General features: G+C 46.3%; 2 protein-coding genes across 9 annotated transcripts in view; one reads left to right on the plus strand and one right to left on the minus strand.

The window, feature by feature from the left end:
• The window catches only part of shisa6a (shisa family member 6a), an 80,711-nt gene extending 72,606 nt beyond the window's left edge, over window positions 1–8,105 (minus strand). For 4 of the 7 annotated variants that reach the window (XM_008402814.2, XM_081610346.1, XM_008402813.2 and 1 more), the window contains exon 1: window positions 7,040–8,104. In XM_008402814.2, the coding sequence (XP_008401036.1) occupies window positions 7,040–7,596 (557 nt within the window). In that variant the 5' untranslated portion in view covers window positions 7,597–8,104. Of the gene's footprint in view, window positions 1–7,039 lie in introns of all 7 variants that reach the window. The other 3 variants (XM_008402810.2, XM_008402809.2, XM_008402808.2) reach the window with 2 other exon arrangements.
• A 7-nt stretch (window positions 8,106–8,112) lies between these two features.
• On the plus strand, window positions 8,113–12,705 carry LOC108165971 (uncharacterized). 2 transcript variants are annotated; one of them, XM_081610347.1, is made up of 4 exons: window positions 8,113–8,330; window positions 9,920–10,180; window positions 10,459–10,638; window positions 12,589–12,705. In XM_081610347.1, the coding sequence occupies exons 1-4, from the start codon at window positions 8,150–8,152 to the stop codon at window positions 12,666–12,668; spliced, it is 702 nt and encodes a 233-aa protein (XP_081466473.1). In that variant the 5' UTR covers window positions 8,113–8,149; the 3' UTR covers window positions 12,669–12,705. The 2 variants fall into 2 exon arrangements, with proteins under 2 accessions (XP_081466473.1, XP_081466474.1); XM_081610348.1 differs by lacking the exon at window positions 12,589–12,705 and having other exon boundaries at window positions 9,920–10,146; window positions 10,247–10,551.
• Window positions 12,706–27,781: the final 15,076 nt, after the last annotated feature.

The following is a 27,781-nucleotide window of genomic DNA, read 5'->3' on the forward strand; positions in this document are numbered from 1 at the left end:
GACAGAACTTTTCGCTGACTGTCTGTCATGATGTTTGTGACTGGAGGTGAATTTTACTAAAGAGGAAACTTGAAGCTTGGCAGACGATGGAAGGAGGGAAAATTAAAAACGAGGAGCTAAAATGCAGAAGCAGGAGTGGAAGATGACAGGAGAGCTAATCAGAGGAAGGTGGTGCAGCTGTGGCTCCGAGAAAACGGCAGAACAGTTAACACGAAGGAGATGAACCAAGAAACAAAGAATCTAAAAATGAAATGAACAGGAAACAGGAATCGACTTACGTATGGCAACACTGTAGTGACAATAATAAACAGAAATACACAGAGTATGGCAAGACCTTTAAAACATAAATAAACCTCTTTGTGGAATGTGATTTCTATTATTTACAATGTTTTGGTATTTCAAACAGTTCAGAGGCCCACAGCCCCATGGAGCCATCACCGTACACAACCAGAGGCTGAAGGAGTTTTTCCACAGATTCATGTTTTGATTTGAAGCAGATCCTCATGGAGCGTTTCCTGCTTTTAACTAAACCGTCACAGATCCAGTCCAGTTCAGTTCCAGTCCAGTTCCAGTTCAGATCCAGTCCAGTTTAGATCCAGTTCAGATCCAGTTGGAGGACAGGAAACTCCATGTTCATGTTTGTGGGAATAAAAACGTGTTTTTCCTCCCAAACCATCTGAAGAAACTTCCCTTTGCTCACAGAGTGAAGCTCATCAGCTCTGATTCCTTTTAATATTTTAATTCTCTGCTTTTGATTTGGATAATTACGGCATTTTTCTAGAATTATTACAGTTGGGCACTAATGGCCTTTTATACTGAGTAAAGGTGCCTGGTTCTGTCAGGTTCTGTCAGGTTCTGGTTCTGGTTTTACTGGTTTTACTCCGGTCTGTGAGCGCGCTCCTGTGACAAAACATACATTTAATTTAGGGTTTTTTATTACATCTGTGGTTTTAGTCTAAAATAATACAATCTATTTTATTTATTTCTATCACAAATAAATAAAACCGATTTAAACTCCAGTTGTTTTGATCTGTAGTTTGTAATTTGTTGTAATTCTCTGACTGGAACAAATTTTACAGTTTATTAGTTTTATGCGATTTATGAAATGACTAGTCATGTATACGTTTCCATGGCAACCGTTTCCTGTCTTAGCTCAGTTTCAGAATCTGTAGGATCAGAACCAGACAGAACCAGAACAGAACCAGGATCAGAACAGAACCAGAACAGAACCAGGATCAGAACAGAACCAGAACACAACCAGTACCAGGACTAAACCAGACAGAACCAGAACAGAACCAGGCAGAACAGAACCAGGACAGAATCAGATAAAAAACTTAGCAATGACAGGAAGACCTTCCTGTTGAACCCAACAGGAAGGGTCAGATTTAACAAAATAAAACAGGAACTAGACATCTCTAGAAAAAGCTCAACGACCCAAACGTGATAAAGTTCGATTTATTTTAGAACCAGGAAGAAGACTTTTCTGTGATTTCCTGTCCAACCATCACAAACGTAAACATGTGGAAACTTTACTGACACTTTAACTGGACCTGATGTTTCAGTTTGATTAGATGAAGATCGAGGTTTTCAGCAACAACCTCTTCAGGTGGAAAAGCATTTCATTCCCCCAGCGAACCATGAAGGATGAGGACAGGAACCATTTCATCACCAGGAACCATTTCATCACGAGGAACCATTTTATCACCAGGAACCATTTTATCACCAGGAACCATTTTATCACCAGGAACCATTTCATCACCATGAACCATTTCATCACCATGAACCATTTCATCACCAGGAACCATTTCATCACCAGGAACCATTTCATCACCAGGAACCATTTCATCACCAGGAACCATTTCATCACCATGAACCATTTCATCACCAGGAACCTTTTTATCACCAGGAACCATTTCATCACCAGGAACCATTTCATCAGGAACCATTTCATCACCAGGAACCATTTCATCACCATTAACCATTTCATCACCATTAACCATTTCATCACCAGGAACCATTTCATCACCAGGAACCATTTCATCACAAGGAACCATTTCATCACCATGAACCATTTCATCACCAGGAACCTTTTCATGACCATGAACCATTTCATCACCAGGAACCATTTCATCACCATGAACTATTTCATCACGAGGAACCATTTCATCACCAGGAACCATTTCATCACGAGGAACCATTTCATCACCATGAACCATTTCATCACCAGGAACCATTTCATCACCAGGAACCTTTTTATCACCAGGAACCATTTCATCACGAGGAACCATTTCATCACCAGGAACCATTTCATCACGAGGAACCATTTCATCACCAGGAACCATTTCATCACCAGGAACCATTTCATCACCATGAACTATTTCATCACGAGGAACCATTTCATCACCAGGAACCATTTCATCACCAGGAACCATTTCATCACCAGGAACCATTTCATCACCATGAACCATTTCATCACCAGGAACCATTTCATCACCAGGAACCATTTCATCACCAGGAACCATTTCATCACCAGGAACCATTTCATCACCAGGAACCATTTCATCACCATGAACCATTTCATCACCAGGAACCATTTCATCACCAGGAACCTTTTTATCACCAGGAACCATTTTATAACCAGGAACCATTTCATGACCATGAACCATTTCATCACCAGGAACCATTTCATCACCATGAACCATTTCATCACCAGGAACCATTTCATCACCAGGAACCTTTTTATCACCAGGAACCATTTTATAACCAGGAACCATTTCATCACGAGGAACCATTTCATCACCAGGAACCATTTCATCACCAGGAACCATTTCATCACCAGGAACCATTTCATCACCAGGAACCATTTCATCACCAGGAACCATTTCATCACCAGGAACCATTTCATCACCAGGAACCATTTCATCACCAGGAACCATTTTATCACCAGGAACCATTTCATAACCAGGAACCATTTCATCACCAGGAACCATTTCATCACCCGGAACCATTTCATCACCAGGAACCATTTCATCACCCTGAACCATTTCATCACCAGGAACCATTTCATCACCAGGAACCATTTCATCACCAGGAACCATTTCATCACCATGAACCATTTCATCACCAGGAACCATTTCATCACCAGGAACCATTTCATCACCAGGAACCATTTCATCACCAGGAACCATTTCATCACCATGAACCATTTCATCACCAGGAACCATTTCATCACCAGGAACCTTTTTATCACCAGGAACCATTTCATCACCAGGAACCATTTCATCACCAGGAACCATTTCATCACCAGGAACCATTTCATCACCAGGAACCATTTCATCACCCTGAACCATTTCATCACCAGGAACCTTTTTCAATCAATCAATCAATCAATCTTTATTCCAGACCAAAAAGGTCCATAAAAAAAGGAAATAAGAGAAAAATAATAAAATAAAATAAAAATAAAATAAAATAAAAATAAAATAAATAAAAAAACATGACATTCACTGAGTCACAAATAAATGATGACACCAATGTTTCCACAATCTTGGGAAAAATCTCACTGTACTAAAAACAGGATTTACTAAAATTGCAATTATATTATTGCATGACACAGAAAATCTACACATCTATACATGAGATTCCTGAGCACAGCTGCACATGTGGGAACATCATTATGTACAAACATATGGCCAGCACTGCTCCATCTAGGCACTCTGAGTAGGAGCCTCATGCCGTCATTGTAGGCCACATAAAGTTTCTGCAGGCTACTTTTGTTGTATCTTCGCCACAGATGGGCCGTGTAAAGTGAAGTGCAAAAAGCTTTAAAAAGAGCAATCTTCACAGAGGATGAACACATACTAAACTTTCTGACCAAAGTATTAGCTTGTGCATACATCATACAATACTGCCTACGAATGTCACAATCATCAGACAGGTCATCAGTTATGTAATGTCCCAAATATTTAATTTCATTGCATCTGTTGAGGACAATGCCAGATAAAGAGAAGTCAGGGGTTATCAGATGCTTATCTGCCCTACTTCTAACAATCATAACATTGCTTTTCTTAGCATTATATTTGATGTCAAAGTCACAACCATATTGGGAACAGAGCCTTAATAGTTGTTGAAGGCCAGCACTATATGGACTTAAGATTACCAAATCATCTTTTTATCACCAGGAACCATTTTATAACCAGGAACCATTTCATCACCAGGAAGCATTTCATCACGAGGAACCATTTCATCACCAGGAACCATTTCATCACCAGGAACCATTTTATCACCAGGAACCATTTCATCAGGAACCATTTCATCACCAGGAACCATTTCATCACCATTAACCATTTCATCACCAGGAACCATTTCATCACCAGGAACCATTTCATCACCAGGAACCATTTCATCACCAGGAACCATTTCATCACCAGGAACCATTTCATCACCATTAACCATTTCATCCCCAGGAACCATTTCATCACCAGGAACCATTTCATCACCATTAACCATTTCATCCCCAGGAACCATTTCATCCCCAGGAACCATTTCATCACCAGGAACCATTTCATCACCAGGAACCATTTCATAACCAGGAACCATTTCATCACCAGGAACCATTTCATCATCAGGAACCATTTCATCACCAGGAACCATTTCATCACCACAAACCATTTCATCACCAGGAACCATTTTATCACCAGGAACCATTTCATCACCAGGAACCATTTCATCACCAGGAACCATTTCATCACCATTAACCATTTCATCCCCAGGAACCATTTCATCACCATTAACCATTTCATCCCCAGGAACCATTTCATCACCCTTAACCATTTCATCACCAGGAACCATTTCATCACCAGGAACCATTTCATCACCATTAACCATTTCATCCCCAGGAACCATTTCATCACCAGGAACCATTTCATCACCAGGAACCATTTCATCACCATTAACCATTTCATCCCCAGGAACCATTTCATCCCCAGGAACCATTTCATCACCAGGAACCATTTCATCACCAGGAACCATTTCATCACCAGGAACCATTTCATCACCAGGAACCATTTCATCACCAGGAACCATTTCATCACCAGGAACCATTTCATCACCAGGAACCATTTCATCACCAGGAACCATTTCATCACCAGGAACCATTTCATCACCATTAACCATTTCATCCCCAGGAACCATTTCATCACCAGGAACCATTTCATCACCAGGAACCATTTCATCACCCTTAACCATTTCATCCCCAGGAACCATTTCATCACCAGGAACCATTTCATAACCAGGAACCATTTCATCACCAGGAACCATTTCATAACCAGGAACCATTTCATCACCATTAACCATTTCATCACCAGGAGCCATTTCATCCCCAGGAACCATTTCATCCCCAGGAACCATTTCTGACACCTCAACATTTTAACACTAATCTCTCCTGGCCTCTGGCTAACGCTGGAAACGGATGACAACGACTCAAAGCATTTTACTAAACCAACAGAAACGCGACAAGGGACAAAAAGTCAGTTCTCACATCGCCGTCCAGATCCAAATCCTGCAGAGAACTGGAAAACAGCAGCAGAGCCAGAACCAGAACCATCTGGGAACCCACAGGACGGGTTTCTACGACTATCATCTGACTGAATTATCCCCTCAGCGTGCAGGTCCTGCTGACCGCCGACGGTTTGATTCAGCAAAACATGTGAAGCTCCAGAGCAAAAATCAAACAGCTGCAACGTTTACACAAGAAGACGGAGAAGACGGAGCTGTGCTGTCACCAACAGCTTCATGGTTTAGTTATTGCCAGTAAAACAAACATGAAAACATCAGAAACATGATCATGTTTAGAAAACTGTGAAAATGCAGCGTGAACTCTGAAAACTGATCAGCATGAAACGGATCGTACTGGCCGGATCAGCTGATCAGCTGATCAGCATTAACCTCTTCAGTCTCATCTGGACAGTAAAAAATGAGAAAATAAACGAACCATCATCCGATGTGGAAAAGAAAAACTTTGAAAAAGTTTAAAGTTCACAGTTATAAAAACTGGACAATGATTTAACATGTTAAATATTATCAGTAAAAATATTATCACTAATATTACAGTGAACTCTTAATAACAATATAATAACAACAATAAACCAGCAAAATTAAAAGCCAGATTTCTGCCAACATTTTTCAGGCTTTTGTAACAAACATGAATTTATTTAAACCTTCAGCAGCTTCAGCGCCTTGTGAACATGGATCTGTTCCTGGAGCGAACCGGGCCGCGGTTCTGGTCTGCAGGAAGCACTGAAACACGTGATTAAACCTGCAGGTCCGGTTCAGGATGAAACCGGGAGGAGAAGTGTGGATCAGCGCCGCCCGCTGTGGGTTCAGCTGCTGCTGACAGGCTCCTCCCACCTGGACAGTCACTGACCGGCTCCCTCAGAGAAAACCTCAGGGGGGTTAAATAAGTGAGGAGCAAAAGGTGAAGGTCCAGTTCACATTTACAGCTGCACTCTTCAACTGATCAGATTACCAGACGATGCAATAAAAAGACTGGAATCCATTTACAGTCGTCCCCCTTTATTCCTACGCACCTAAATAAAATCCAGACAAGCAGCCGGTTCTCTACCAGACACATAAAACACCAAACATCTGATCCAACAACCAACAGAATCAGGGGAGAACCGGTTCACTGCAATGCATGATGGGAAACTAACGCAGCCAGTAAAACGGAGAGGATCCAGACTGAAACCAGGCTGCTGGTTCGATTCCCAGCAGGACGACAACCCTAAACAGCCTCAGTGCAAACCTACTCATCTGAAATGGCCTAGTCAAAGTCCAGACTATATTAAAACAAAATGATCTTTTATTGCTTCAGATTTGCGCATCTGAATCTGAATCTTTAGATTTGCATTGAATACACATGCACGCCACACTTTTCAGGTTTTAATCAGGTTCTGCGCTTCGGTAAAACATTCAGCACTTCCGGTTGGTCACATGAAATCAGGATGCCGAGGTTTGTTAGTGGATATGAACCGGATCATCTTACCTGTGAACGTTCATCTCCTGCGGCGGCTTCGTGGCTTTATCATAAGCAACTTTAGCAAAAATCCCAATGGCGATGATGAGCGCGATGACCCCGCAGGTGATGTAGACCGTGGTGTTGGTCTGGTCCAGCTCCGGGTCGTAGATGTCCCCGGCGGGGGTCGGGGTGGGGGACGGGACCTTGACCCACTCCGGGGTGTTGTAGTTGTTGCAGGACTTCTGCTCCAGCCGCTTGCCGCGGTCCGCGCAGCAGAAGCGCAGGAAGCAGCTGCCGCAGCAGAAGCGGTGGTCGGTGTTGTTGCAGGAGAACTCCTTGTCGTACTGGCCGCTCACGTCGTAGTAACCCCAGCAGGTGTCGTGGGAACCCGCGGACGGAGCCTGCAGCTGGGTGACTTTCCGCGGGGCGGCGGCGGGCAGCGCGGTGCTGTTGGCGGTCACCTCCTTCGCCTTCGGGTTCCTCCTCGGCGGGCTCTTGCTCCTCTTGCTGGCGGTGGCGGCGGCGCACAGGACATTCAGCGGGTCCAGGGAAATGAAAAGCAGCAGGAGGTGCTTCATCCCCATCGTTTGAGGACGCGCTGGTGTCGGCTCGCTGACCTCCGCTCTGCTGCCTCTCTCTGGATGTCCACCTCTTACCGACGGGAGCCTCCGGCGCTCTGCTTCACCTCGGCTTCTCCCGTCTGTGCCAAGCTCACACCCGCGGACCCTGAGTGGCTGATGGTTCCCTCATTAGACATTTTCTGACTCTTTGGGGATCCAACACACGGGCTGTTTCAGGAAGACGTTGAATTATGAAAAGTTTCTTTTTCGGAAAGTCTCTGCGTAAAGAGCCGAACTGAGCCGATGAGAAACCTGCGTTTGTTCCGCAGATTCTCTGGATGTGTCTGTGGAGAGGTGAGAGGCTGTCAGTTGATCTGAGCCCGTTAAAGACGCAGCGACTGCAGAGAAAGTCCTTCAGCACCACGGAGAGCGATGGATCAGATGAAACGTTTGGGATTCTTTAACATCTGAACTAATTTCACTCCTGATTCAATCTGCGCTTTTATTATTTCAGTTCTCACTTCCTCTGACAACCTGAGCCCTGACTTTAACGCTCCTCTAATAAAAGACTAAGCAAATGAAGACGGATAAGCAGCAGAAACAGAAGAAGACTTACGAGCCTCGGAGGTTCCGGAAGCGCCGCGCCGCCTCAGCTACTGAATCAAAGCTCCTCCGCAAGACAAGAGCCAAGACCTCTCCTCCGCTCCGGCCCGCCTCCTCTCTCTGCGGACGGCCCTCCGCCCGCGTCACCAGCTCAGGTACCCCCGTTAATTACCCCCCCCCCCTCTGCCCCACTGCCCCCCCTCCTCCTCCGGGTCCCTGCAGGTTTCACTCAGTAACTCAGGAAAATAACAGTTTTAGAAAAATGTTTTGGAGGGGAGGAGGTGTTCCTCTTGATGTGTGTGTGTGTGTGTGTGTGTGTGTGTGTGTGTGTGTGTGTGTGTGTGTGTGTGTGTGTGTGTGTGTGTGTGTGTGGACCTGAAATAATTTTGTTAGACTTTGCAGCTGAATTTTGGTTAGAAATGAGATTTTGATAATTCCTCATTTCTTTAGACAGACAGACAGACAGAAACCTGAAGCTGCTGCAGTTAAATGTCACCATTAATGTTCAGATGTTTCTAAATCTGATCTCATGTCGAAGCAAACATTCATGTTCACAAAGTTTTGAAAACATTTCTGATCATTTTGAGTTTAAATTTCTTTCCTCCTGCCGGACGCAGCTGGTTTTAATCCACCAATCCTGAACTTGATCAATCAAACCTTCACTTTCTGTTTCACGACAGAAACTGTTAAAACATAAATGTTCTCTGATTCCTGGAGTTTATCATCAACAAGACAGCGAACAGAGACCAAGGCTGCAGCAGAAACTCATTTCTGGAGAATAAACTGGACCTGAACTTTTCCTCCGTTGCTGCTTTCACTTTCTTCCTCTCAGTTTCTGCATTTCTTGTGGATTTTTGCTCCGATCTGAGACTTTTTTGTCTTATTTTTTATAAAACATCTGACCATAGATCTATAGATCTATGCTCCTCACCACAGCAACAATTTGACACATAAACCAGAGAATCATTTCCTGTTGGAGTAAAAATGACTGATCAAGAACCTGCTGCACTTTTCCCCCTAAATCATCAATTATTTGTTGCATTTCATCACAGAAATGCAGTTAACTGTGTTAGAACCAGCAGAGAGACACAGGAAGTAGCAACAGACAGGCAGTTCCTGATTGGTAGGTTTTGGGTTTAAATTCTGATCTGAACACTTTTAAATATTTCACAGTAAAATGTGTGTTTTGTCTGAGAACGTCTCGTTCAGGTTTCTGCAGCTCCGTCTCTATTAGAAAATAAAAACGTGAGAAACTTCATTTAATGTTTGCAGCAGCACATCCTGCTTTGTGCTGCTTTGTTTGGCTCAGTAAAAACTAATATTTCACATGAATGCATCATTTATTCTCTAATGAATCCTGGAGCTGAAGGTCAATAAAAGTGAATAAAAACTCGTTTCGGCTGCGATGTAATGATCTCCACCAACATGTTTTCATCTGGTGAAACCTGCTGCAGCAGATGGTGGAACGGCCACATTAAAGGCCGCTCACTCTGACAGACAGGAAGTGGTTTTAAATTGACTTTCAGATACTTTGTTCTGAAGCGTGCAGCCCGGTCCGGTCCGGCTCGTTATTATCCGACGTGTCAAAGCTCATCCATCTGGAGCGGCTGCAGCTCAGATTTATTTGTTTGAGGCTGCTGGACGCTGCTGGACGCTGCTGGACCAGCAACTTAAAATATTGAAATAATAAAACTGCGTCTGACGTGACATTTCCTTAAAGTCCTGAATAAATTTCCTCCTTCAGATGAAGTCACGGCCCACCGAGCCGCCGGACCGCCGGACCACCGAGCCGCCGGACCACCGAGCCGCCGGACCACCGAGCCGCCGGACCACCGGGCCGCTGGACCGCCAGGCCACCGAGCCGAAGCCCCGCCGAGCCGCCGGACCGCTGGACCGCCAGGCCACCGAGCCGCCAGACCGCCGGACCACCGAGCCGAAGCCCCGCCGAGCCGCCGGATCTTTTCTCCCTCAGTGAGTCAAAGCCCAGAAGAGAAATCATTAAAAAGTGAGTAAAAAAAACGTTCAGTAAAAGTTCATCCTCCGTCGTGTTTAAGTTATTCTCTCTCTGCAGATCGGTTCAAGTGACAAAGGTCCGGTCCATGATGGAGCCATCACCGTGCTTCACAGTCTGAAACATGTTCAGTTTCACATCAGGATTTCAAAAAGAATCACATTTGATTTGATAAAAAACGAGTCAGAATCTCACAGTGACAATCTGAGATGTTTCATAAACTGAACTAAAAACTGAACTAAAGCAGCAAACGTTTCTAAATGTTTGTTCAGGGAGAACCAAACGTCTCCACAAAGCAGGGAAAGTCTGGTGGGACATAAACGGAGCGGTGCTGCGTTCAGGAAACGTTTTTCTGGACCCCGATGGGCTGCAGGCGCAGCTGACCTCAGCAGAAACAGCCAACGAGGACATGAAGACGTCTCCGGCGAACGGCATCATGGAGGAGCACTGCGGTAAGAACGCGCTGAAGGTGAAGTGAAGGAGAGAGTAGGAGCTTCTTAAAGAGACAGAGACCCAATTTCAAGGCGTCAAATGGAGACGTCAGATTTCTTTAAAATCATATTTGACATATGCAGCATTTTTATAGAAACTTAACATAGTTACTAGATTGTGCTGCAAAATGGCGCTCTGCCTAGAAAATATACAACACCGGCCCTTTAAGATCCCACATGACACTCAGAAAAATGAAATTTGACGTTTTTATGATTCCTGTCTGTCCCCAAGGAATTATAACAAATTACATCATTTCAAATTAATTTATATTAATATTTGAAGTTTTTTTCAACCTCAGAATACATCATCCATCCATCTGTTCATCCATCCATCCATCTGTTCATCCATCCATCCATCCATCTGTTCATCCATCCATCTGTTCATCCATCCATCCATCCATCTGTTCATCCATCCATCCATCCATCCATCCATCTGTTCATCCATCCATCCATCCATCCATCTGTTCATCCATCCATCCATCCATCTGTTCATCCATCCATCCATCCATCCATCTGTTCATCCATCCATCCATCCATCTGTTCATCCATCCATCCATCCATCTGTTCATCCATCCATCCATCCATCCATCTGTTCATCCATCCATCCATCCATCCATCCATCTGTTCATCCATCCATCCATCTGTTCATCCATCCATCCATCTGTTCATCCATCCATCCATCTGTTCATCCATCCATCTGTTCATCCATCCATCCATCTGTTCATCCATCCATCCATCCATCTGTTCATCCATCCATCCATCTGTTCATCCATCCATCCATCCAGTCATCCATCCATCCATCCATCCATCCATCCATCCATCCATCCATCTGTTCATCCATCCATCCATCCATCATCCATCCATCCATCCATCCATCCATCATCCATCCATCCATCCAGTCATCCATCCATCCATCCATCATCCATCCATCCATCCATCCATCATCCATCCATCCATCCATCCATCCATCCATCCATCTGTTCATCCATCCATCCATCCATCTGTTCATCCATCCATCTGTTCATCCATCCATCCATCTGTTCATCCATCCATCCATCCAGTCATCCATCCATCCATCCATCCATCATCCATCCATCCATCCATCCAGTCATCCATCCATCCAGTCATCCATCCATCCATCTGTTCATCCATCCATCTGTTCATCCATCCATCTGTTCATCCATCCATCCATCCATCATCCATCCATGCATCCATCCATCTGTTCATCCATCCATCATCCATCCATCCATCCATCTGTTCATCCATCCATCTGTTCATCCATCCATCCATCTGTTCATCCATCCATCCATCCATCCATCCATCCATCCATCCATCATCCATCCATCCATCCATCCAGTCATCCATCCATCCATCCATCCATCCATCTGTTCATCCATCCATCTGTTCATCCATCCATCCATCCATCCATCATCCATCCATGCATCCATCCATCTGTTCATCCATCCATCATCCATCCATCCATCCATCTGTTCATCCATCCATCTGTTCATCCATCCATCCATCTGTTCATCCATCCATCCATCCAGTCATCCATCCATCCAGTCATCCATCCATCCATCCATCCATCCATCCATCCATCCATCCATCTGTTCATCCATCCATCTGTTCATCCATCCATCCATCTGTTCATCCATCCATCCATCCAGTCATCCATCCATCCATCCATCCATCATCCATCCATCCATCCATCCAGTCATCCATCCATCCATCCATCCATCCATCCATCCATCTGTTCATCCATCCATCCATCCATCATCCATCCATCCATCCATCCATCCATCCATCCAGTCATCCATCCATCCATCCATCCATCCATCTGTTCATCCATCCATCCATCCATCATCCATCCATCCTTTAATACTTTAAAGTTTTTCTTTAAATCTCTGACAGGAAACGTTGGAAGTCCTGAATCGGTTTCAGAGAAACGTTCCTGCCTGGTTTTCCGACCCATGTTTCACTTTTCCTGGTAGTTTGGTTCCCTGGGAAATAAAATGTTTTTGTACTTTTGTTTGATGTTGTTGTTTTTGGCCATGAACAGAATTTATATTAAATAAAATGTCGGCTGACATTCGGTATTTTCCAGATTCTGCTGATGCAAAACCAAACCCTGCACTTAATTCATAATTTAAATGAGAAGTTTCTCGGTGCATCTTGAGCGATTCTGTTTGGCTCACATGTCACACACTTATTCCCATGTGGAGAAGAGCCTGATGAGCTGATGAATTATTTACTAAATATTATGAAAATGAGGAGATATTTGAGTTCTTGCCCTTTTTCATGGAAACTGTCTCTTCCGTCTTGCAGAGAATCATTAAATGTGAGGAAACTTTAAAAGCTTCAAATCTTCTCAAACTATCAGAAAATAAAAAAGATACATTAGAAAAATTAGATTTAATTTCAGGCATTTGAGTCAATAAAAGGCAGCAACAGATAAACCAAACACCTGCTGAGATATTTATTATTATAGGGAGATTAGATGACTTTTGCCACTTTTCTTGTAATTTCCTAAACTTGTTCATGACCTGAGATGTTGTGATGCTCAGTGACCTCAGATAATCAGATGTAGATGCTGAATGGAGCCCTGAGGAACCTCAGATTCATCTATAAGCTCTGATTGGACGATCAGTCCTGTCGACCTTTTAACTCAAAAGAAGAACCAGAACCAGAAATGATAAAGAAGAGAAGAGAGAATAAGATGTTTGTCTGCATCTCTGAGCCTTTTGGAGCATTTTTAGTTATAAAATAACTAAAAGAATCAGAACTTTACCAGCTGGTTCTTTAACAGTGAGGCTGGATTCTGCTGCCTGTTTGACATCCAGCAGCTTCAGGGTGTCCAGAAACGGGTAATAAAAAATCCCACACAGTTTGTCCACATTGAACGCACCAGTAAGCACAGGCTGCAGCTGGTTAAGGTAAACATGCCTGGTGGATTCTGTAAGGACAGATCTGTGTTTCTGCAATCAGCCGAACTCCAGACTCAGAGAAGATGCTGCTTGCAGCGCAGCTATTACAGCTGAAAGCCGCCTCATGTTGGAAACCAACATCTGGCTGTCAGTCAGAGGGCAGGATGGAGGCATGTTGCTGCTCACTGATATATTTTATGTTCTGCTTCAGTCTTGTTGTAAATGTGACGGAGGAAACCAGAAAACAACCTGAATAGCAGGAGATTTGCTTCCTCTTCATCACCTGAGCGCCGCCGACGTGACGGACAGGCGGAATTACAGGCTGGGAGCCGCACACACACACACACGCACACACACACACACACACACACACTCTTCTTGTTTAGCTGGAAGACTGCAGAGCTAAACTCATTTCACCTTTGCTGCAAGAGCGCAGCTCCAAATTGCTTCCTTTCCTGCGAAGGCCTGGCTGCTGTAACGAACACAACAGTCCTTGGGCGCTTCCGCGGATCCTTTTACACTCCCAACTCTTCGCTGTGTGTGTGTGTGTTTTCGCGCCGCCTTTCATGATGAGCGATTACCTTCATTGGTGTTAGCAGCTGCTGAACGGTCAGGACGCACAGTGAGCGGTGCTGGCAGTCGCTAGAGGTCACATTATATGGCCAATCATTGCTTCATTTGTTCTCGTTAAGTGTGTCATAATTGTAACTGTCCGTGGCCAGAGCTCTAATCATGAGTGACAACTCTGCCAATTTCACAAGGGCCTGATGCAGCCGGCCGGCCCGCCGGCTCCCGGGACGCGGCGCCATTATTTCTGTCCGGCAGGCTTTGCGGTATTTGAGGAGGATTACTGCTGCTTGTTTGCTGCCGCCGTTCTTCACTTGGAAGGTAAAGAACCACCAGTAAACAGCCTGCAGCCCAGAGGGGAGCAGCGCTGTGACAGAGTCTGTGGCAGCCAATCAATAGGAGCCTCGGCGCTGCTCCACTCTGCTGTCTGAGTCCAGTTAGGGAGCAAAGCCGGGATTTTCTTCCTGTTTTTTCAGAGCTTGAGTTTTCCGCTGAAGCCACAAGGAGGGCTGCTAAATTGTAGCTGCATACTAACAGCTTCCTCTGAATCAATTACCATTTGGATAGAAATGTCACCGCTTTGGAAAGTGTCACTGGGCAGAGACTGAGAGGAACCGCTGCTTTATTAAGGATGGAGGAGAAACCCAGGGCCTCATAAACAAAAAATCACTTTCTAATAACGCAATCATCTTATGCTTGGCTGTGCAGAGCGAAGGCAGAAAACAGGAAATGAAAAATTCCCTGGTAATTTGGTAAACTGTGTGTTTCAGAGTCCAGCTCTGACTTCAGCACCATGAAGTTCAAACTCCTCTGACTGGAGAGCATTTGACCAGAGAAACACAAATATGACAAGATAATGATGCTACTGCACAAGTCAGAATGATTTTAAACAAAATACATTTAATCATTCAGTCTGATTCATCTACAGGTTTTTCCACTAATTCTGTAAAATTCAGTTCAGTTTATTTACTTGGCACTAATTGACAAACTCTAAGTAACCAGAGGAGAGCAGCAGGTTTGTGCTCACCTTCATTAGAGCAGAGTATTCAGGATCCTGTAGATCCTGTAGATCTGCAGACGAACCGGATCTCTACACACACAGAAAAAATGAAATGTTGTAAATGTTAAAACACAGAGGAGTTACAGCAGGCGGCTTATCTCAGATCTGCAGGTAAATATAATAAATATCATCTGCATAAAACAGAGAAGAAACAGTGAAAAACTCAGAGGAGCGAATGAGGAACCCTGAGGTTCACCAACATCAAACATCTCAGATCAAATGTTTGTAACCACAGACTCTCAACTCTTTAGTTTAAACTTTTCCCCCTTCAGATGAAATGATCATTAACTCCAGACAGCAGAAATCTGTGATTTGCATTTGGATGTTTCTGCATCTCCTGCTTCAGTTTCAGGTTTTCATCTGAAATATCTTTATTTGTTTGGTTGTGAATAAATGGAAATCCTCCCTGAAGCAGAAGTCCAAAGACGAGCAGAGAGTTTTCCAGAGCAGCTAATAAAGCCGAGCTGCTGAAATGTCAATATAACATTTACTTTTAATAACCTGAAGGCAATAATGACTCGATTATGAGAGGAACGTGTGGAAGTGACGTCCTGACGAGCTGAACCAAAGATCTGATCTTTCACTTCGTTCTGGATATGAAAAGCCCGACCCGACCCGACCCGAACAGACCCGGTCCGACCCGACCCGGTTTTAAACCCGTTCCTCAATAATGACACTTCTTGTTTAAATTATTGCTTCAATAAAATGTTTTCTTATGATGCTATTTTCTACTGAATGGAATAACTGAAAACAAAAAGCGGCCGGTACCAGAACCGGTTCTGTGCTGTTGTTCTGGGTCGGTCTGTTCCAGAACATCCTCCCTCTGGTTCTGGTTCTGGTTCGAGCAGCTCAGCAGCGCCTGAAGACTCTTAATCTGCTCAGATTACGATTCGTCTCGTTGCTCCTGCAGCAGATTCACAGCTTTTAATCCTCCAGTTTGAAACATTTAAAGCCTCGGAGGCTGTGAGGTGAATATTTACAGCAGTCGGCACCGCATGGCGCAGATTCAGTTCAACTTCTGCTCATTTAGAATCACAACTTTATGAGTGCTGGATTATGAGGAAACGTTTTAATAGAAGGAACAGAGCCAACAAGAAAATGATCAAAATACAAACAAAAACCAAATGGAATATGAAACAAACAGCATTAAAAGTTCAAACTCTGATCCACAACTTTAGGTTATAAAACAGCCAAAGTTTCCTGAGACGACCTGCAAGTTTAGATCGTAATGAGAGTTTTGTCCTTTCCCAAGTTATTGTTTTTAAAATCAATTATCACTAGTTTGTGTTTAACCCTGTGTTTCCAAAGGAGATTAAAATGTACTGTGGTCATCACACACACACACACACACACACACACACACACACACACACACACACACACACACACACACACACACACACACACACACACACACACAGTGAGTGAAAATATTGAATTTCTGCTCTGAGAAAAGCTTCGGTCCAGCGGCAGAAAAGAATGAGCTTATTAAAGTAAGAGTGAAGAGGAAAATGTGAAGCATGTGAAGCAGAAATGTTCCTGCCTGCTCCTTTCCTTTTGTTCTGCTCATGTCAACCCGGCTGCACACACACACACACACACACACACACACACACACACACACACACACACACACACACGCAGAACCAGGACAGGGACAAGATGATGACTGATACCGTCACAACTCGGCGCTCGCAAAGGAGACAATCTGAGCGGCGGCGGCGGCTCCGCTCAGCCTGGCCATCACTTTGCCTCTTTCTGCCCACTTAGCGGTCCGGCGGTACCTGCCAGGCGGCCATTATCGCTCCATCTCTGCCGCTAATAAGGATTGCCAGATAAGGAGTCGCTTTAATAAGTCCAATCCGGCTTTGAGGCTTTTGTCTTTCTGATCTGTCCTTTCAGGTCATGAAGGTATTTCCATCAAGAGGTTTTCCTCTAAAAACTTTAATTAACAGAAAAAGTTTATTGAGAGCTCAGAAAAACATAGAGAAGAAAATAAAATGCCGAGCAAAGATGTAAATCCCCAGGAAACGTCGTTTGAAACGTTTGAGCGGCCGGCCGGCTGCTGAGCCAAAGTTTCTGTTTCTGGTGAGTTTCTCTCCACATCCTGGTGAACAACCATCAGAACCAAACGAGCAACAAAAACGGCAGCAGGCAAATGTTAAAACCTGAGTCCATGGGGTTTACTCTGACGCCCATAAATAAAGTAGAAATCCTCTCCATCTACCTTCAGTTTTGAAAGCGACATTTTTCCAAGAACAAACCTTTTTATCCTAAATTTAGTTTCTGGGATTAAAACTACTTTTGTTTTTGTTTATGTTTTCATAAAATATAACATTTCAAAATGTAAATGTCAAATACTCTTTAGGTTTTTTAAAATCGCAATTTTTTTAGTGCAATTTGTAATAGAGAAATAAAAGAAACACAGGAAGAAATAATTTTAAATGTGTGCAGAGATCAGGAAGCAAAGATCTGATCCCACAGAGTAAAGAACTGTTCAGAAGAACCAGGTCGTTCATGAACGTCTCATCACTAATCTGAACTGAACTGGCATTAATGAGACAGACGGTGACTCTGGAGGAGCTGCAGAGGCTCAGCGCTCAGGTGGATAAATAATAATAAAGACTAAAAACAGAAGAAGTTCTGCATCAGTTTCACGGAAGCCTTGGAAAGTCTCAGCAGACACGATTTGGTTCGATGAGATGAAACTTTTAGCCAAACATTGAAGATGTCATGGAGGAAACATGGTGAGAGACGCTCAGCTGTGGACACCTGGAGGAGGCGGCGGACGGAGCCGAACGGCTAAAACCTGAGCTCAAGCTAAAACCCTGATTTATCTGCAAATGTAGACAGTACGGATTATAAATGAGGAACTTTTACAGGTTTCGTAAACAGGAAACGTGTGAAGCGTATGGTCGCAGTGTGTTTGTTTTCCTGCTTAAAGAGGTGGAGGAAGCCGCGGTTTGGGGACTTTGAGCTGTTTGACTGAACGGTCGTCTCTGGAGACGTCGACACTTCTGCTGACCCTGTGATGGTTTGTGACATTTTTAGTTTCTGAAACATGTTTAATCTCAGGATAATTATGGCAAATGTGACAGCACTATCCATCACGGCCAATGGTAATTACCTGCATATGGATCACTGTCACACAGAAAGGGCTGCTAGGGGAGGATCTGTGTGCGGATGGAAAACATTCAATCAAAATGCCAGCAGCAACACGAGAGCGCCGACTGAACAGGGATTTCTAACATCCCGCTCCCACGGCGGCGCCGGTCCAGGCGGCAGTCACACAACCCGCTCCGTCAGGAAGAGCTTTTATCTCGGAGCGGAGGTCCTGGTGGGATTACACCCGGAAAACTTCATCACGACAGGTGTCACAAACTCACCGCCACCCAGGTCTTCACGGAGCGGTGGGTCTGGGTAGAGGTACTTTAGGATGATTAACACCGCCATGGAGAAGGTTCAGTTTGTGCAGAATGAGCTGGAATAACGGTTCAGATGCAAACTGCTTGTTCCTGCACTTCATGAGAAGCAGCATCTTTCTCACGCTGCTGCTCTGGCAGGTGTGTTTGTTGGATTTCCTGTCAGTTTGCTGTAATAATCCTTCAGTCTGTTTATGTTGTCACAAGAGCTTCGACCATGAATATCAATTAAATCTGTCATATTTCACCGCTGCTCCACTGACGCCGGGTAGAAATCTGTTCACCTGGTAAACACTCACTCACGTTTCACTTTTCTATTTATCTGAAGCAAATAGAAACGTCCTGCTCAGACATTGTACATGAATAAAATATTGCATGATGTGGATCAGAGCCAATCAAACATCCTTCATATCTGAATATTATGCATGTTTTGTTTTTTTTTATCTACCTTCCTTTGCTGCCCGACAGGTGAAGCAGAAATGTTAAAAATACAACCTGAGTTTGTTACTAGCCGTCAGCACAAACAGCCACCAGGTATTATTACCCCTGGAATGACGGCGGCCATGTTGGATTGGAGCAGGTAATCAGACAGCATCCTGCAGGCTGCGGCTTTAATGCAGGCGGGTTTCAGTCCAAACGGACAGAACCTGAAGTAATCCAACGGAACGCAGCGAACCCAGACAGAACACAACAGCCGGAAACTTTGGTCAAATATATCAGTTTTGTTCAATATTTGTTTTGCTCACATGCATCAACATATTAGATGGATTGAATGGTCCAGTTAAATCCTGTTTCATCGCTTTATTCTCCTACAATATCAATGTTTCAGTCCTTTGTCCTGATTTAGTCACTCCACTGTCTTATTTCCTGTCCTAATCTTCCTCTGCAGTTTCCATGGTAACCATCTAGACGGCTGTAGATGGTGTTGGGTTGAAGCTCGTCGCTGTTAAAATCCCTCCAGTCAAAAACAAAACAACAGCAGCGTCTGCAAATAAATTCATTTTATTCAGTTCAGTTGATCAAATCACAGAAAATGTTCAACCCACTAACTTCAGACAGACGTCCAGACAGCGTCCAGGTGTCCAGACAGCGTCCAGGTGTCCAGACAGCGTCCAGGTGTCCAGACAGCGTCCAGGTGTCCACAGAGCGTCCAGGTGTCCACAGAGCGTCCAGGTGTCCAGACAGCGTCCAGGTGTCCACAGAGCGTCCAGGTGTCCACAGAGCGTCCAGGTGTCCACAGAGCGTCCAGGTGTCCAGACAGCGTCCAGGTGTCCTCAGAGCGTCCAGACAGTGTCCAGGTGTCCACAGAGCGTCCAGGTGTCCAGACAGCGTCCAGGTGTCCAGACAGCGTCCAGGTGTCCAAACAGCGTCCAGGTGTCCACAGAGCGTCCAGGTGTCCACAGAGCGTCCAGGTGTCCAGACAGCGTCCAGGTGTCCACAGAGCGTCCAGGTGTCCACAGAGCGTCCAGGTGTCCACAGAGCGTCCAGGTGTCCAGACAGCGTCCAGGTGTCCTCAGAGCGTCCAGACAGTGTCCAGGTGTCCTCAGAGCGTCCAGGTGTCCACAGAGCGTCCAGGTGTCCAGACAGCGTCCAGGTGTCCACAGAGCGTCCAGGTGTCCAGAGCGTCCAGGTGTCCAGACAGCGTCCAGGTGTCCACAGAGCGTCCAGGTGTCCACAGAGCGTCCAGGTGTCCACAGAGCGTCCAGGTGTCCACAGAGCGTCCAGGTGTCCAGACAGTGTCCAGGTGTCCACAGAGCGTCCAGGTGTCCAGACAGTGTCCAGGTGTCCACAGAGCGTCCAGGTGTCCAGACAGTGTCCAGGTGTCCGCAGAGTGTCCAGGTGTCCACAGAGCGTCCAGGTGTCCAGACAGTGTCCAGGTGTCCGCAGAGCGTCCAGGTGTCCACAGAGCGTCCAGGTGTCCACAGAGCGTCCAGGTGTCCAGACAGTGTCCAGGTGTCCACAGAGCGTCCAGGTGTCCAGACAGTGTCCAGGTGTCCGCAGAGTGTCCAGGTGTCCACAGAGCGTCCAGGTGTCCAGACAGTGTCCAGGTGTCCACAGAGCGTCCAGGTGTCCACAGAGCGTCCAGGTGTCCAGGTGTCCACAGAGCGTCCAGGTGTCCAGACAGTGTCCAGGTGTCCGCAGAGTGTCCAGGTGTCCACAGAGCGTCCAGGTGTCCACAGAGCGTCCAGGTGTCCAGACAGCGTCCAGGTGTCCGCAGAGCGTCCAGGTGTCCAGACAGTGTCCAGGTGTCCACAGAGCGTCCAGGTGTCCGCAGAGCGTCCAGGTGTCCAGACAGTGTCCAGGTGTCCGCAGAGCGTCCAGGTGTCCGCAGAGCGTCCAGGTGTCCGCAGAGCGTCCAGGTGTCCACAGAGTGTCCAGGTGTCCAGACAGTGTCCAGGTGTCCGCAGAGTGTCCAGGTGTCCACAGAGTGTCCAGGTGTCCACAGAGTGTCCAGGTGTCCAGACAGTGCCCAGGTGTCCGCAGAGTGTCCAGGTGTCCGCAGAGTGTCCAGGTGTCCACAGAGTGTCCAGGTGTCCGCAGAGCGTCCAGGTGTCCGCAGAGCGTCCAGACAGTGTCCAGGTGTCCACAGAGCGTCCAGGTGTCCAGACAGTGTCCAGGTGTCCGCAGAGTGTCCAGGTGTCCACAGAGCGTCCTGGTGTCCAGACAGTGTCCAGGTGTCCACAGAGCGTCCAGGTGTCCAGACAGTGTCCAGGTGTCCGCAGAGTGTCCAGGTGTCCACAGAGCGTCCAGGTGTCCAGACAGTGTCCAGGTGTCCAGGTGTCCGCAGAGTGTCCAGGTGTCCGCAGAGTGTCCAGGTGTCCACAGAGTCCAGGTGTCCAGGTGTCCAGACAGTGCCCAGGTGTCCGCAGAGTGTCCAGGTGTGCAGACAGTGTCCAGGTGTCCGCAGAGCGTCCAGGTGTCCAGACAGTGTCCAGGTGTCCACAGAGTGTCCAGGTGTCCGCAGAGCGTCCAGGTGTCCAGACAGTGTCCAGGTGTCCACAGAGTGTCCAGGTGTCCAGACACGTGATTCAGTTATTCATATAAAGGTAATTAGTGATCTACGGACAATCAGCTGTTAGCAGGAACTCATGAACTTTGCAGTGATGCTGTTATAGACAGAAACATCCTAATATGGTCGTAACCAGATTATAAAACGTTGGTTTGAATTTTTTATTCTTGTTTAGTTTTAATCTGCGGCTCTAATCGAATCTGACTCAGTCTGAATTTGATCAAATGGATTCTGGCATCCGGAGCTCGTCATGCAAGTCTAATTTCCTCCTTCGTTAGACTGTTTGTCTTTTCCTGCTTGTACGTCTGAGTCTCTGTCTGCGCTGGGATCAGCAGGTCTGAATCCTGCTGAATCCTGCTGATTCAGCAGGATTCAGCAGGATCCTCCCAGTTTAAACTGTTAAAAGCCTGAACTGGGTCAGAGCGACGCAGAGCCATCGATGCCAGAGAGAGAAAACCAGAACGGCCGAGTAAAGACGAGCAGCGCAAGAGACCGAAATCTGAGGGAGAAACGTCAAATTTCTTCTTCTTTTCGCATCAAGCGGCTCGTATGTTTTCCACTTCTGGAGAAAGTCAAACAGAGTTTGGTCACAGAGAGCAGAAAAGCCTCCAGCTGCTTGAGGAAAAACTCAGCAGGTTTCAGCAACGCTTTGTTTCACTGACCAGCAGAAACTCTGCCTGCAAATCCACCATTTCAGCTGAGACGTTTCTGCTGCAAAAAGTTACACATTTAATCATTCATATATGCTAAAACATGAGAATTATCTCCTCCCAGTTTGGACTCCAGCGACTTGGAGGTCTAGCATGAAATGACTTTGCTTCAACCTCAATTACAGCTGGGAGTAAAAATCAGTGAAGTGTCGCCGATGCCCAGGTTATAAATTTGTATAATCTATATCTCGGTTGGCCCAGATTACCATTAAAACAGTCACATGCGCTCTTTCATTAACAGGGAAATGAAAGGCTGGGGGAAGAATCCCTGATCAGCAGGAATGTGAACCTCAGCAGCCAAAGATCAACTCAGAGGTGGACGTTTGAAAAGTCGGGGCACGGCCTCTTCTTTTTTAAATTTCATCATTTATGAGTCGGGATTCGACTCTCAGATTCATCCTGGGAGACATTTTGTTACAAATAATCAGAAACCAAAGAAAGGTGCAACATGATGGATTAATGTGCAGAAAGGAAGAACCAGAACCAAAGTGCCGGTCCGGAGCATTAGAGGCATTACATTCTGTTCCAACATGAGGAAAAACAATAATCATCTCATTTCACATGAGCTGATCCAACTGTGAGTTACTGAGCAGCAGATTAGATCCAAACCGCCGTTAATTCAGCTTAGAGTCAAACTCTGGAAAGTTAAATTGGTCTTTCAACACTTTTCAGGCGCTTTGCTTTGATCTGATCATTGATCTGATCAATGATCAATGTTTGGGAAACTTTCAGGAATATTCTTCACCTTCACAAAGTGAAGTTAACGGAGTCATGATGTGGTAAAAGATGTTCTGAAGCAAATGTTACCAAGACAGCAGCGTTAGCATCACTTCCTGTTTGAACTCCTTCAGCAGAAACAGGCAGCAGGCGCTGAAAGGTCAAAGGTGATGAAGACTGTGACCTCGAACCGGAAACCAGCTGCTGTTACTCTGGACGAGGAAGCGGAGAGGAAATGACCTGAATGTTGGGGTGGAGCGGCGAGAAGGCAGGAGGTCATCAGGATAGTTTAATCTGGAGACCTGCTGCGTTTGAAGTCCGGACCCGGCTGGGAGCAGAACTTCATCTCGACACAATGACAGCCAGACAGATTTCTTTGTTCCTATTCGTTTCATCTCCTCCCTTCACACGTCTGAGTTTAATAAAACATGGTTGGAATAATGTGATAGGAGTCAGAAAGTAAAGAGTCTGAAAGCAGGAGATGCTCGCGTTGAGGCGCCGGTCGGGTCCAGTTCGGACAAGCAGCCTCACTCAGGCCAGAGCACGACGTGTTTCTACGAACCCAAGCAGAAAATCAAAGCTAAACCGTTTTCTGCAGTGTTGGAGCAGGAGGTCTGTCCTTCTCCAGGCTCATCAGGTTGCATATTTTAAATCTCTGCAGCTACAAAGTTCAGTTCATGATTCAAATTTGATGACAGATTTTGGAAAACGTCCCATTTGGAGACGGAACCAAATCCTTCAGATTGCGGCTCATTCAGGAACCGACTGGATGGAGGAACCGCTGGCCCAGCTGTTGCCTCCAATCACCAGTTAATTGTGGCTCCGACTCGCCGGTACCGGCCCGGCCCGATTACCGCCCCCCCACCGCCTTATTAATGTAAATCCCTGATAGATAAATATGGCACATGCTCAGTGTTGAGCCTGCGAGTTCGTCGGCTGCAACGCTTCACAGGGATGTTTTTAATGAGTCTTTACCAAGGAGGCCGATTTATTATTCCATCCTGCACTTCGTTCAACTCAAAGATAAACAAATAAGCAAATAAATTAAGAGGAGAAACAAGTTTTAGCATGAGGGCGCCTGCTGAGGTGAACAGGCTTCGTTTTAATTCAGTGTTCAGGAGCAGAGGTAATTTATCTACGTTTGTATCTACAAACATAATTCAGACGCTGCACTTATCTTGTCTGCAGCAGGTGATGTAAATACTCCTCCTTTGTTTTGAATTAATCAGCTGCCCGTCTCGTCTCTCATTATGCAGGCCTGGATCTGCAGCCAGACTGCTTCCTTAGCAAAAACACTCAGAATTGATAACAAGCCAGCTGCAGTGATTTAAATGGAAAGCTTGTCTTGTTATCATATTTAAACAGACAGAGGATTTTCTCAACATGACAGTCATTGTTTATGGTTTGTATTTCTGGGGTTCATTTCAGAGCCGGTCAGGATTTCAACTCCAATCATCAGCTCTCCGTTTCTGACTGAGCAGAGAAAATGTCCGCTCCCCTCAGTGCTCTTGGCCAGCAGCTGACACTCACGCTGCTGCAAGTCTGTCCTCATTTAGGAAACGGCCAGGCTGATAAACGGCCGCGGCGAACAGAGCGCCGGCCGCCCGCAGGGTCAGCAGAGAGCGGCTCAATCTGCCGTGACCGAATGACATCCTGTGGAGGCGCTGCAGCAGCCGGAGCGGCGCTGCAGCAGCAGCAGCATCAGGGCCGAAGCTCTGCATGCTGCTGCTAACTGGGTTATCAGCTCATCACTGCACTACAAGCAGCACACTGCAAAAACACTGGACACAACCCACTGGTTTAGTTATAGAGAGAAGACTGAACTGGCTTTCAGGTGACTCAGGTCTTTACTCATTTCACTCAGACATTTTCAGGTGAAATAACTGGTCAGACAAAATACAACATTTTCATCAATATTAATTCATTAGTTACCAAAACAGCCTCTGGCTGAAATGTTACCAAGTTCATTTTGTCTTATTTCAAGAAATCTGCCCTAAAATCCAGATGAAAATATTTTTGCAGTGCAAATAAAAATATTTTTCTCTCTGAAGTTGGTTTATTATTTAACATCTATTGTTTCAAAATCACCAAAATTATTTCTATTTGCTAAAAGCCAGAAAACGTAGTGAGAATATTTCTGACATGTTTTGTAATTGTTTTACCTCCATCTGGTCAGTATCGGGGATGACCGTCATGTCCGACTTGGGTCAAACCTTTTGGGTTTCCTTCCTCACAGTCATTTACTTCAGTTCTGGTCCATTAATCCTGACAGAACCAGTAGAACCGGGTCGGGTCTGCAAGCCGCCTCAATCACACCTTTTCAGATCAACGAGTAAAATCCTGACAGCAATGCTGCAGTTTGTGCTGCTAACGGCCTGTTAGTAGGCCGTTAGCAGCACAAACTAGCTAACAGGTTGTGCTAACAGGCCGTTAGCTAACAGGGCTAACGGCCTGTTAGCACAACCTGTTCCTGCCCCTCTGCAGGGCATTTGGGCACATTTGGGCCGGGGCATTTGGGCACATTTATGCTGGGGCATTTGGGCCGGGGCATATTTGGGCCAGGGCATTTGTGCCGGGGCATTTGGGCATATTTGGGCCGGGGCATTTGGGCATATTTGGGCCAGGGCATTTGTGCCGGGGCATTTGGGCATATTTGGGCCGGGGCATATCTGGGCATATTTGTGCCGGGGCATTTGGGCATATTTGGGCATATTTGTGCCGGGGCATTTGGGCATATTTGTGCCGGGGCATTTGGGCACATTTATGCTGGGGCATTTGGGTCGGGGCATATTTGGGCCAGGGCATTTGGGCTGGGGCATTTGGGCATATTTGGGCCAGGGCATTTGTGCCGGGGCATTTGGGCATATTTGGGCTGGGGCATTTGGGCATATTTGGGCCAGGGCATTTGTGCCGGGGCATTTGGGCATATTTGGGCCGGGGCATTTGGGCATATTTGTGCCGGGGCATTTGTGCTGGGGCATTTGGGCATATCTGGGCATATTTGTGCCGGGGCATTTGGGCATATTTGGGCATATTTGTGCCGGGGCATTTGGGCATATTTGGGCATATTTGTGCCGGGGCATTTGGGCACATTTATGCTGGGGCATTTGGGCCGGGGCATATTTGGGCCAGGGCATTTGTGCCGGGGCATTTGGGCATATTTGGGCCAGGGCATTTGGGCATATTTGGGCAGGGGCATTTGGGCATATTTGGGCCGGGGCATTTGGGCATATTTCTGCCGGGGCATTTGTGCTGGGGCATTTGGGCATATCTGGGCATATTTGTGCCGGGGCATTTGGGCATATTTGTGCCGGGGCATTTGGGCACATTTATGCTGGGGCATTTGGGCCGGGGCATATTTGGGCCAGGGCATTTGTGCCGGGGCATTTGGGCATATTTGGGCAGGGGCATTTGGGCATATTTGGGCCGGGGCATTTGGGCATATTTGTGCCGGGGCATTTGTGCTGGGGCATTTGTGCATATCTGGGCATATTTGTGCCGGGGCATTTGGGCATATTTGGGCAGGGGCATTTGGGCATATTTGGGCATATTTGTGCCGGGGCATTTGGGCACATTTATGCTGGGGCATTTGGGCCGGGGCATATTTGGGCCAGGGCATTTGGGCTGGGGCATTTGGGCATATTTGGGCCAGGGCATTTGTGCCGGGGCATTTGGGCATATTTGGGCAGGGGCATTTGGGCATATTTGGGCATATTTGTGCCGGGGCATTTGGGCATATTTGGGCATATTTGTGCCGGGGCATTTGGGCACATTTATGCTGGGGCATATTTGGGCCAGGGCATTTGTGCCGGGGCATTTGTGCATATTTGTGCCGGGGCTTTTGGGCATATTTGGGCATATTTGTGCCGGGGCATTTGGGCACATTTATGCTGGGGCATTTGGGCCGGGGCATATTTGGGCCAGGGCATTTGGGCTGGGGCATTTGGGCATATTTGGGCCAGGGCATTTGTGCCGGGGCATTTGGGCATATTTGGGCCGGGGCATTTGGGCATATTTGTGCCGGGGCATTTGTGCTGGGGCATTTGGGCATATCTGGGCATATTTGGGCCGGGGCATTTGGGCATATTTGTGCCGGGGCATTTGGGCATATTTGTGCCGGGGCATTTGGGCACATTTATGCTGGGGCATTTGGGCCGGGGCATATTTGGGCCAGGGCATTTGTGCCGGGGCATTTGGGCATATTTGGGCAGGGGCATTTGGGCATATTTGGGCCGGGGCATTTGGGCATATTTGTGCTGGGGCATTTGTGCCGGGGCATTTGGGCATACTTGGGCATATTTGTGCCGGGGCATTTGGGCATATTTGTGCCGGGGCATTTGGGCATATTTGGGCATATTTGTGCCGGGGCATTTGGGCACATTTATGCTGGGGCATTTGGGCCGGGGCATATTTGGGCCAGGGCATTTGGGCTGGGGCATTTGGGCATATTTGGGCCAGGGCATTTGTGCCGGGGCATTTGGGCATATTTGGGCAGGAGCATTTGGGCATATTTGGGCATATTTGTGCCGGGGCATTTGGGCATATTTGGGCATATTTGTGCCGGGGCATTTGGGCACATTTATGCTGGGGCATTTGGGCCGGGGCATATTTGGGCCAGGGCATTTGTGCCGGGGCATTTGGGCATATTTGTGCCGGGGCATTTGGGCATATTTGGGCATATTTGTGCCGGGGCA

This window comes from Poecilia reticulata, chromosome 8, assembly GCF_904066995.2.
Source record: "Poecilia reticulata chromosome 8, P_reticulata-male-v2, whole genome shotgun sequence".
Lineage (NCBI taxonomy): Eukaryota > Metazoa > Chordata > Actinopteri > Cyprinodontiformes > Poeciliidae > Poecilia > Poecilia reticulata.

Bases quoted from the DNA above. Each gene is read 5' to 3' on its own strand.
- LOC108165971 (XM_081610347.1), top strand. From the start codon at position 8,150: ATGAAGACGGATAAGCAGCAGAAACAGAAGAAGACTTACGAGCCTCGG. The intron at 8,331-9,919 runs GTACCCCCGTTA...TTCCTCCTTCAG, and splicing joins CGCCCGCGTCACCAGCTCAG to ATGAAGTCACGGCCCACCGA. The intron at 10,181-10,458 runs GTGAGTAAAAAA...ATGTTTGTTCAG, and splicing joins AGAAGAGAAATCATTAAAAA to GGAGAACCAAACGTCTCCAC.